General features: G+C 51.9%; 1 protein-coding gene across 1 annotated transcript; it reads left to right on the plus strand.

The window, feature by feature from the left end:
- The first annotated feature begins 639 nt into the window (after window positions 1-639).
- On the plus strand, window positions 640-6,809 carry Ing1 (inhibitor of growth family member 1). The gene is made up of 2 exons (XM_051169641.1): window positions 640-838; window positions 4,992-6,809. Exons 1-2 carry the CDS (start codon window positions 703-705, stop codon window positions 5,693-5,695), a joined length of 840 nt encoding a protein of 279 aa, XP_051025598.1. The 5' UTR covers window positions 640-702; the 3' UTR covers window positions 5,696-6,809.
- Window positions 6,810-11,992: the final 5,183 nt, after the last annotated feature.

Genomic DNA, 11,992 nt, shown 5'->3' on the forward strand with positions numbered 1-11,992 from the left:
GCCGAGTGCCAAACTCCTAGTAAAGTTTCGCGTCGCCGGTCGCCCCTGCCCCGGCCGCCCTGCCGCTGTCCCCTCCGCGACCCTGGCCCCCGGCGACAGTGACAGGCCAAGCCACGCCCCCGCGCGGGCCGGCCTCGAGGCCCGCCGCCCCCCGGCCCGGGACGGTGAGGGGCGTGAATGCGGTGGGGGCGGGGCCGCCTCCGGGAGGGGGGGTGGCGGGGCGCATGCGCGGTGCGCACGGGGCTGAATGTTTCCCAAGTGTTTGAAACTGGTATTTGGGTTTTCCACGTTGGACAAGTGCGGCGAGGCGGGCGGCGGAGCGCGCCCTTCCCGCTGCCGGCGCCGCTCTCTCCGCTCTCCACTCTGGTGGCGGGTGGGCGGCGGTGGCCGGCCCTCTTTAGGGTGTGTGCGCGCTCGTACGCACGGCCCCCCGCGCCGCCCGCCGCCCGGGAGGGGGCCTGCACGGCCGGCGGGGCGTGCGCCAGAGCCTCGGCCGCCGCGGCCCGCGCCTGCAGGCGCCGGGGTCCCCGCGGCCCCGGAGGCGGCGCGGCAGGCGCCAGATGTAGCCGCCGGCCAGCCCGGCCGGAGCGGCGGGGGGGCGCGGGAGGGCGAGAGCTTTGCATTTTGCAGTGCTGTTTGAGGGGGGCGGGGGGTGGAGGAAGCGGAAAGCCTCCGAGTCGCCGGGGACCTCCGGGGTGAACCATGTTGAGTCCTGCCAACGGGGAGCAGATCCACCTGGTGAACTATGTGGAGGATTACCTGGACTCTATCGAGTCACTGCCTTTCGACCTGCAGAGGAACGTCTCGCTGATGCGGGAGATCGACGCCAAATACCAAGGTACGGCGGGTGATGGATGGGCGGGGGCGGCCGCGTCCATCCCTGGGTCCCGGCGGCGAGGCTGGCGGGTCCTCTTGGAGCGGGAGCGCCCGGTAGCGTCCTCGGAGGGCTAGGAACAAAAGGTCTGGAGCGCCTTTGATACGCCGAGGTCCTTGTGTGTCGAGCCCCGGGACATGGAGGAGGAAGGAGCGCGAACGGCTGGCTGAAAGGCTGCGCGACCAAAGCGCTCTTTGTAGTGAAGTGATGAGGCGGTGCTGCGGGGGAGGGGGCGCGGGGCTCGGCCGCGTCCTCGGGGAGGGGGCGCAGGCGGCCGCGCGAGGTGGAGTGCTATGCGGGCGCCGGGGACTCGGGGTGCGGGCGCCCGGCTGGAGGGAGAGAGAGGGAGACGGCTGCGGGCCGTACTCGCGCGGACCTGAGTGCGGGTCCGGAGAATCGCCGCCTCCCACCCGGTCCTCAAACCAAGTGTTACATAAAAGTACTGGACAGTCCCGACCCGGGGTCGCGCGATCGCCAGGCCCTGCCCGCCTGGGCCCTCCCTTGGCTCTGGACACGGCTCCGGGCCGACTGCGAGGGGCGCCGGCGCGGTGTGTCTTGCGGAGGAAGAGGGTGGAAGGGAGGATCGCAGCCGGCTAGGTGCACGGCTGTACTGGGCTCAGTAGGCGCGAGCTGGGGCTCTGGCTCGAGAGGCGCCGGGCAGGTGAGGGACCTGCAGTCCTCCCGGAGACCCGGGCTGCCCCGAGTGGCGAAGAGGCGGAGCCTGCCTGCCCGCCGGGAACTGTTAGCTGTTGGGGAAACTTTGCTGCGAGGTCAGGGGGCTCTGGTTTGGACGCGGATGGCCGCTCGGAGTTTACTCTTGTTTACAGAACTGCGCAGCAGGGAAACGGAAGAGTTGGGGGAGGTGGAGGGCAGCCTCTCAGCCCCGCACACCGAGAGCTGCTGGGGAAAGCGCCCCTGCGCGCTCTACGCGAGATGCAGCTTCGCAGCTCGGTTTATAGGAGAATCATTAACATATTGCGGAACGTTCCGCCTCTGCCGCCCGGTGATTGGTCACAACACCCCCGTGGAATGTCCTTATCAGTGTGCTGCGGTGTCATTGGACGGCGGGCAGCATGGGGCGGGCCGTGCTCGGACTTGCTCCAGTCTGTGTTTCCGCTGCCTGCTTTTCTCTCTGTGGAAGAGGGCCGGGCGGAGGCAGGAGGCGAGTTGATTTGAATGTCTTAGGGTCGGCTATCCTCTGGCCTGGGATTGGCTGCTGTCGCTGCCGGGGCGGGACATTCTCGCGGGTCCAGCGCCTGGATTGGCCTCCCTTCTGGTCTCCACCCTCAGCGTCACCGATTAGCTTGGGCCTCAGGGCGGGGCGGGGCGCTGGAGTGCGTCACGGCCACTGTGCGGCCGCGGGGCCGTGGCGGCGCTGGCCCTCGGGAGGCTCCAGCGACTGTCTTCTCGGCGCGGGCGCTTCTGACCACGTCTTCCTTCTCCGGTAGGCCTGAGTGAGCGGGGACAGCCTGTGTGGGGACTGCGGGTCCCGGTGTCCGGGTGCTGTCCGCCTGGAGCCCCGCCCACGTGGCCATGCGAACTCGTTTGCGGGAGTGACTCTAGGCTAAAATAAGTCTTTGCTCAGAACTACTGTCGCACAGCGAGATTTTTTACAGTCTCATAGTGCTCTGGGTATGGAGGAGTCCGGAAGGAGAATTATGGCTTCACTGTTGTAAGTGGGGTTTGTTGTCCGAATTATTTTTTATATATTACTAAAAGTACCCCCTTGGAAGCAATGCTTTGTTAAGAACTTAAGCCCAACCGTGTGTGTGTGTGTGTGTGTGTGTGTGTGTGTGTGTGTGTGTGTGTGTGTGTGTGTAAATAATTTTCGAGCCAGGGTTTCTGTTTTAGGCTTGGCTGCCCCGGAACTCACTCCGTAGACCAGACTGGTCTCAAACTCACTGAGATCTACCTGCTGGGATTAATGGTGTACGCCATCACTGCCTGGCTTTTAAAAAAACATTTTTTAAAGTAATTGACAGAATAGATGTACTGCAGCCCCATTTACTCACCGTCTTTATCCGCTGGTATTTTATGGTGGCCCAGCTGCGGTCCGAAGCAGAGCTGACCGCCTCCCCATATGTGGAAATGGTGTTGTAGTTTGTTGTTTTAAGTGGTTTTATTGATTGAATACTTTAGAGTAACTAAAAATTGTGCTGTTGTGTAGGTTTCACTATAACTTTGCGGTAAGTTTTTAATGGGATTTTTTTTCACCTGGATTTAGACTGAAAGGAGCTAGTGTTTAAATTTAAATTAGCAATGGGTAGAATTAGTCTTCTACAAAATACCAGTAATATCTTGGAAACATAGCCTGTAAACACAGTTGGAGGCAAGGCCAGCAGTTTGAGACCAACTTTGACTGGGGTTAGTATGTTACCCAGGCTGGGTGTCAAAAACAGGAGAGACCTGACTACTGGTTAAACCAAAGTTGAATCCACTTAAATAACACAAACTTGTTTTGTGTGTTTATTTGTTCTTTTTTGATAAGGTCTCATTGTGTAGTCTTGGCTAACCTTGGAACTCTTAAAGATCCACTTGCCTGTGCCTCTGGAATTAAAGTTATGTGCCATTCTGCCCAAAAATGTATATTTTAGGCAGTCTTTGGTGAGTTAGATCAGTCTACTTACCTGGTAACTTACTTTTAAAGACCAGGACTGCTCATCTGGCCTGTGTGTATGCCTGTGTGTCTGTGTGTCTGTCCTGGAATGCCTCCAGAGCCTGAACACAGCTATACCTGCCGGGACACTTCAGTGTCAGGCCTGTGTTGCTGTCTCCTGGGCTTTTGTTGTTGTTGCTTTTGTTTGTTTTTCCTGCTGATGTGTATAAAGCAGGCTGACCTGGCTTCCTGTGTTTCCTGTCAGCAGAGAGCAGAGCAGGATAGTGAGTTTCTAGTTGTTCTTTGCCTGCCTGCAGGCCTGCCTGTCCACACGTGTCCTGGCTCCAACATTTCTGGTAGTTGCCTGAAGAGATGGCAGAAGAGTCTCAAGAAAAGTCTGATACTATTTACTGTTTGGAGAAAATAACCCCAGAGATTTTCTGTGTGTAGTTAGACTTGAGGCAGAATGTTTAATTCTTCTGTTCACTTTTACTTTTAAAATGACCAATGTATTTAATTGTTACTTCCTGGCACTTGACATACTCTTAGACCTCTTTGCCTGAGGTCCTTTGCCACAGTCCTTAAGCTACACAACAGCAGTCACCTGACTTCTAGGGTTTCCCTGGCCACCTTCACAGGCGCCTCCCCGTTCCCCGAGTCCCCTTTTGTCAGCCTTAATTGGGCTGGTATGGTGTCAGCACAGAGGGTCTCTCCCAGCTTAACACACAGGCTCATCGTACTTGGATATGAGCACACAGAGATCTAAGGCTTTGGCAGCATTACATCCCACGTGTAAAGTACTGAGGTGTTAACTCCACTCGCCTCAAGCAGGAATGCCTTCTTGAGCTATGGCCTGGATTACCACAAAGCCTCCAAGAGACCGTGTGTGCAAAAGGAACTGTTTTGGGGATATGTGACCCAGGCTGGCCTCACACATGTGCTCCTTCTGTCTTGGCATCATGAGTCCTGGAATTTCGGGATGGTACTGAGCTGAATTCTTTGTTTTCTACTAGATTGTTTAACAGCTTTTATTTCTTGAGAAATTGTCTAATAACATTTTTCCAAATGATAGTTTATAAGCATACAGACTTACAGCTCTACCAAGAAGGCTTAAATTTAATACTAGGGTCAAGTTGTCAAAATGGTGCTACTGAGTCCTCGGGAGGCAGAGGCAGGCAGGTCTCTGTAGGTTCCAGGACAGCCAGGGCTACACACTGGGACTGTCTTAAAAAATTAGAGCTGAGCGTGATGGCGCACACCTGTAATCCCAGCACTCAGGAGGCAGAGGCAGGTGGGCCTCTGTGAGTTCGAGGCCAGCCTGATTTACAGGGCACAGAAGCCATGGCTTACACATGACAAGATTTTTACGCAGAGAGACTTGGCCTTTGCTGTTTCTGCCCCTTTGAGGTTTTTTCTTTTTACTTACAAACTGGAGAGCTATATAAAAGGCTTGTTTACTTGGTATTGGGTCTCTTTGCCGTGTGCCTCGTGGGTGTGTAATGCACGTTGTTTTGTTTGCAGAGGTCCTGAAGGAACTGGATGACTACTATGAGAAGTTCAAACGCGAGACGGACGGTGCCCAGAAGAGGCGGGTGCTGCACTGCATCCAGAGGGCCCTGATCCGCAGCCAGGAGCTGGGCGACGAGAAGATCCAGATCGTGAGCCAGATGGTGGAGCTGGTGGAGAACCGCAGCAGGCAGGTGGACAGCCATGTGGAGCTCTTCGAAGCACACCAGGAGATCAGTGACAGCACCGGTGGCAGCGGCAAGGCAGGTCAGGACAAGTCCAAGAGTGAGACGATCACGCAGGCAGATAAGCCGAATAACAAGCGGTCCCGGAGGCAGCGAAACAATGAGAACCGAGAGAACGCATCCAATAATCACGACCACGATGACATCACCTCAGGAACGCCCAAGGAGAAGAAAGCAAAAACCTCAAAGAAGAAGAAACGCTCCAAGGCCAAAGCAGAGAGGGAGGCGTCTCCTGCAGAGCTTCCCATCGACCCCAACGAGCCCACGTACTGTCTGTGCAACCAGGTCTCCTACGGGGAGATGATCGGCTGCGACAATGACGAGTGCCCCATCGAGTGGTTCCACTTCTCCTGCGTGGGACTCAACCATAAACCAAAGGGCAAGTGGTACTGCCCCAAGTGCCGGGGGGAGAACGAAAAGACAATGGACAAAGCCCTGGAGAAGTCCAAGAAGGAAAGAGCGTACAGCAGGTAGTCTGAGGGCAGTGGCTCGAGCAAACCCACCAGTGTATTTATGATGCTGCTGCCTTTTCGGGGCCAGGACGGTCAGATGAGTATTTTTAAAGAAGGGTGGCAGAAGCAGCCTGTGTCTCCGTGGTGTACCTTGTGACCAGAGTGGGCCTGCAGAGCAGCGTTTTAGAAACTACAAATTGTGGTTTCAATTAAACATGTCAGCAAGTGTCAGACTGATTTTGGGGTTGGGGAATGACCTGGAAGTAATATAACACATGTATAAAGAAGAGATTTAATCTGGCTGTCTTAACAAAAAGGTATGGTTTACAAAAAAAAAAAATGAATAATTAGCCAAGTTGCTGAATACAGCAAGTGTGCTTCTTACTACCATAATGTAAATCCATGTGACAAGTTGGTCAAAGGTTTAAAGTCTAAATATTATTTTTTAAAAAGGTAAATGGTAAATTTTACATGACATATTTTATACATGGCCTATTCCCCAACTGGCCGTTTTTAATGCCTGGGTACATTTTTAATAGGTCAGACACAAGTGGTCCAGGCAGCGGGTCCGAGTCTTGCCGTTGCTGCCCCAGGTCGTAGCGTACCCACCTTTACCTTATATGAAGTGTATAAATGCACGTTTACCAGCCATCTTGCCCCTGCTGTATTATAACCGGAAGTGCAGCCCGGTGCTGTTGCGAAGCCAAGGTGCGCGTCCTGCTGCGTGTGCGCTGTGTAGATGCTGCGTCAAGAAACAAATGAAACTTGGCCAGTTTGTTTCTTTAGCATTTAATTTTAACATAAATCATTTTAAATTTTTTGTCTTAAAATTTATACACCAGCAGTTTAGACAAAAGCCTTAAGCAAATTGTATGTTACTGATGATCTCACGTAATAAGGAAGTGGACATTACGTCCACGCCAGCAAATGAGTGTCAAAAAGTTTTTAGAACAGAGATATTCAGAAGTGACCACTCGTGAGCCAGCCCCTCGTCTGTTTTTGTATGGCCTGTGCGCTAAGAATGGTCTCTGTGTTTCTAAGTGGTTTAAAGATCACATTTCATGATACATGAAAGTCCTATGAAATTCAGATTTGCGTGCGTGTCTATAAATAAAGACTCGTTGGAGCACACCCATGCCTGTCTCCTTATGTGCTTATGAGGCTGCCACCCATCGACGGCACATGTCCTTAGCTGCCCACTTACCGGAGCCGAGATCTTCATCCGGTGCTGTGTGCTTTGCTGAGATCTGAGTATGCTGGAATGCGCTTTGCGGAATCTGCGGAGTCCGTGTGGCTCCTGTGTTGTGTGCAGTGTACTTCATAGCTGTCAGCCTACGGTTGCCTTTGAGAACTTCTCCTGCAGTGTGCATGAATTCTGTTTGCTGGCGGGGCGGTGGTGGCACATGCCTTTAATCCCAGCACTTGAGACGCTGAGTTCCAGGCCGGTCTGGTCTACAGAGTGAGTTCCAGAGGAGACTACACAAAGATACCCTATATGGAAAAAAACAAACCAACATCGACAAAAGAATAAATTTAATAGAGGATGATGAGAATTAAAATACTTGATGAAAGGAGCTGGGGAGAAGGCTCCATGGTTAAGAGATTTGTTGCTCTTGTAGAAAACTGTTTTGATTGCCAGCACCCACATAGCCCTGACCCACATCCTCTTCTGACTCCATGGCCACAAGGCACGCAGGTGGTGCACCTTTATTTATGCAGGCAAAACACAAAAGTTTAGAAAGTTAAAAAAAAAAAAAAAGGATATAGTAGCAGAGATCTCTGAGTTTGAGGCCAGCCTGGTTTGCATCCTGAGTTCCAGGCCAGCCAGGGCTACACAGACCCCAACTCAAAATGGGTGTGGGGGTGGGGAGATGATTTAAAACCCACAGTTGTTGGTGAGTTTCTCTTTCCTAATTAAGCCAGTAATGAACGTGTATAAGATTGAAGGGATTATGGTGTTTTCCCCTTTGGTTTGGTGCAGACAACTTGAGATAGGGCGACCTGAGGCCACCTCAGCTTTGTCCTTCTGCTTAACTCTACCACTTTGAAGTGCACAAAACACAGCATTGCCTCAAACAAGTCTGTGTTTGAGTCAGTCCTCAGTTCCAGTGGGCAGTAAGAAAGTCGCAGGCAAGCGCCTTGACCTGTGGATTTAAGGGTGCAATCGTAAGATGCAGGAAAGCTCAGCAACCCAGGTGGATACCCGAGCAGGACATGGGACACGTCTCTTGGGACAGCTGCTCTACGTATCCAGTATTCACTCAAGGACACAGTTGGGATAGGTCCAAGATACTCCATATGATGCAATCAATACCTTTGTTGGGATGGTTGCTTTGCAGGCTTGGTGGTGCCTGGTCAGAAGAGGGCATTGAGTCCCTTGGAAGTGGAGTTAGAACTAGTTGTGGGCCATGTGGGTGCTGGGAATCAAAACACCGTCGGCAAGCGCTCCTCACCACTGAGCCATTGCTCTATCCCCGCCTGCTTTAAATTAAACACAGGGAGTGATAAAGTTAAGTGAGATTCAAGCGATCAGGAGGCCTGATAGCCAAGGTCCTGCCCGTGGGACGATGTTGGCTCCTTCCCAACGTGAGTAGAGCTGAGCCTGCATCCCTGCCTTACCTTACTGTCTGTTCATCTTTCTGCCTCGGGACGCTGAGTCTGGGCCTGCTCTCCTGCGGCACCCAGCATGCAGGACTCCTGAAACTGTAGGAGTGGCTCAGGAAGGCAACACAGTTACACAGAATGGCAGGAGCAAAAGAAATGGCCTAGTGTGAATTGGAATAGCCTGTAAGGCAGGCGTGCTCAACCTCCCTGATGCTGCAGACCCTTTAATACAGGTCCTCATGCTGTGGTGACCCCCAACCATAAAATTTGTTCCTACTTCATAACTGTAATTCTGCTACAGTTATGAATTATAAATACCTCTTTCCCCATGGTCTTATAACAACTGAAACCAGAAGTTTGACCTGTGCAGGGGTCACCACTGCTCTAAGTTTCTGTTTTGTTTTCTTTTTCAAGACAGGGTTTCTCTGTGTAGCCCTAGCTATAGTATCAAGTTTTTAATTCATAGGCAGTAGAATACTGTTACCCCAGACTTCCTGGTGCTGCCAAAGAGGATGAGAAAAGTGAGTCCCGTCCTTGCTTCCTTGCCTTACATTTGGTATTACCTGATTTTGTTCAGAAAGTTAGAGGGGGGGGGTGTTTTCCTTCACTAAAAATCCTGGGTTGAGCTGGGCATGGTGGCACATGCCTTTAATCCCAGCACTCGGGAAGCAGAGGCAGGTGGGTCTCTCTGAGTTTGAGGCCAGCCTGGTCTACAGAATGAGGCCAGGGCAGCCAAGACTACACAAAGGAAACCCTGTCTGGCGGGGGGGGAATCCTGGGTTGAAAGGAAGCTACCAGAAGAAGTAACAGGTTAAATAATGCAGCATCCTATTAAAGTCCTCGTGGCCAAGTGTTGTGCACACCTTAAACCCAGCACTCAGGAGGCAGTGGGAGGCAGATCTCTGCGGCTAGGCCTGGACTACAGACTGAGTTCTAGGGCAGCCAGGGCTACACAGAGACACCCTATCTTGAAAAAACAAAAGGAAAATCCTTGTAGACTAATGACTCAGAAGATAAACGCACTGGCCTCCAAGCTGGACCACATGAGTTCAGTCACTGAAGACCAGTAGATAGAAGGAGAGATCAAACTCCTAAAAGTTTGTGCCACCACAACCTGTCTGCATCACTCATTTTTGAGGTTCGGGAATGTCACCATGCCCTCTTGCTGCAGGACAAGTGTCCTGCCACCCAACTATATCTCAAACCTGTTTACGTTGCTCACAGGCGATGCAGGTACTTTAGTTTTAGAAGCTAGGGTATGTGGGTTTTGATTTCTGTTAGATCTCCCTTACAGTCCTGTGGCCAATAAGACACAGTTCCTGCTTAAGGATTTTGATTTCTTTTAGTTTTTTATTGGTGTTTCGAGACTATTTCTCTGCGTAACCTTGGCTATCCTGGACTTGCTTTGTAGACCAGGCTGGCCTCGAACTCACAGTGATCCACCTGGGATTAAAGGCATGCGCCACCATGCCCGAATGGCTGGCTGGCTGGCTGGCTTTATTTATTTATTTATTTATTTATTTATTTATTTATTAAAGGCTTGTTTATTTATTATGTATATAGATCTTGTTATAGATGGTTGTGAGCCAATATGTGGTTTCTGGGAATTGAACTCATGACCTTTTGGAAGAGCAGTCAGTACCCTTAACCTCTGAGCCATCTCTCCAGCCCCAGGCTGGTTTTTATTTTGGAGACATTCCTAGAACTCCCTATGTAGCTGGGGCTGCCCTCAAAAGCCAGAGCAACTTGCCTCCACTTCCCTAGTGCTGGGACTACCAGATGTGTCACCACATTCAGCTACTAAACTAGGGACCTGATTCACTCAAGGCCACGCCCACCTGTGCTTCCAAGGCCTGCATCCCTTCTGTAGCTTCTATTGCCTTGCTCCAGGTGGCCTGGAGGTCAGCCTTGGCGCTGTTTTTGGGTTAAATGACCAAGCCAGGAGCTGTGCCTTGCCTCTAGTGCCCATGATGATGTTTTGTGCACACATCATGTACTTTGGCCGTATCCCCTCCGATCGCCCTCACTTACTCTTCCCTCCCACGGATCCTCATGCCTCTTCCCAGATAGTCCCCTTGCTACTGACGTATCAGTGCTCTTAACCACTGAGCCATCTCTCCACTCAGCCCCCTTCCTCCCCTCCTTTTTTTTTTAAAGAGAAAATGCGGTTGAGAGGAAGCAGTCTGCAGTCTGTGACGAGTGCAGTTAGTGCTGCGCTCTGAGCTCCCTCATCCACAGCAGTGTCTACCCAAGCCAAAGAAAGCTAAGAGAACAGCCAATAGTGAGGAGCTTTGCTTCCTCCCTCAGCAGGAAGGTGAGTGTCCAAAGACTCATTGAGCAGTTGAACTTATAAACAGAGGCTCAGCACTGCTCTTGAGAATGTCGAGGACTCCTTTTTGCTGTAAGCTTTGTGACAGCTGTCTCCTGCCTCCTGAGGAGGTTTGAAGGGGAGTGGTCCCCACAAGCTGATGAATCCGACTGTCTGGTTCCCAGTGGGTGGCCTGTTCAGGAAGGATGAGGAGGCGTGGCCTTGGAGGAGGTGTGTCACCAACTTTGAGCTTTCTAAAGCACATGCCAGGCAGCTTTTGAGTCAGGCGTGAGCTCATAGCTACTGCTCCAGCGCTATGCCTGCCTGCTGCCATGCTCCCCACCACGGTGGGCACGGACTGGCACCCTCTAAAACTGTAAGCCAGCCCTAATTGAATGCTTTCTTGTGTAAGTTGCCTTGGTCACGCATGGTATTTGATAACAGCAATAGAATAATAACTCGAGAGACCTGAAACACACACACACACCCCTGCCTGCCCACTAATAGGAAGACCAGTGTTTGGGTTGATAGAGCCTGTGTGTGGCTAGATTCATGCCCATACCTGATGTGTGTGTTTTCTGCCCTTACTGCGCCTCAAAAGTTCGGTCTGGAATTTCTTCTGCCTGAAACACTGGCTGGAAGTTCTGTTTGAGGAAGTCCAGCTTACTCTTTTAGCTCCTGTGGAAACACGCTGTGTATCTCGCATGTTTCTGAGGTGGTAGCTCTGACTGGGCAAAGACCGGCTGAGCTTTTCAGCTTTTGCTGTTACTCGGCAGAAGTCAGTAGCTCATCATATTGCCTTTCGATATGATCTTGTTATTTCTTACTGGCAGCTTAAAGCTAGCCCCACCTTGAATTTGTCTGGTAGGGTCTCTGCAGTTCTAGGCTGCTGGCATTAAGGACTTCAGTGCTCATCCAGGGTCTCAGCCTCTGACTTTCTCTAAACATCATGCCAGTTTTGGGTTTTGGGTTTTTTTGGCTGTCTTGGACTCACTCTGTAGACCAGGCTGGCCTCGAACTCAGTGATCTGCCTGCCTCTGCCTTCCAAGTGCTGGGATCAAAGGCGTGCGCCACCACCGCCCAGCAACATCATGCCATTTTAACAGTGCATTTAAAAAACATTTTCAAGCCACTCATGCAGGTTCCCAGCGCTCGGCATGCTGACACAGGAGGATAAGTCCAAGGCCAGTGTTTAGTTGCTTTTCTGTTGCTGTGACGAGACACAAGTGACAAAGGCAGCTTACAGAAGAGAGAGTTTGGGGCTTACAGCTGCAGAGGGTAAATCCTGACCGTCATGGCGGGCGGTGTGGCAGATACGGCATTGGGGCAGTAGCTGAGGGCTTGCATTTTGATCCATAAACACCTGGCAAAAAGACACTGGGATTGGGGCCAGTGTTTTGAAAGCTT

Source organism: Acomys russatus, chromosome 27 (genome assembly GCF_903995435.1).
Source record: "Acomys russatus chromosome 27, mAcoRus1.1, whole genome shotgun sequence".
Lineage (NCBI taxonomy): Eukaryota > Metazoa > Chordata > Mammalia > Rodentia > Muridae > Acomys > Acomys russatus.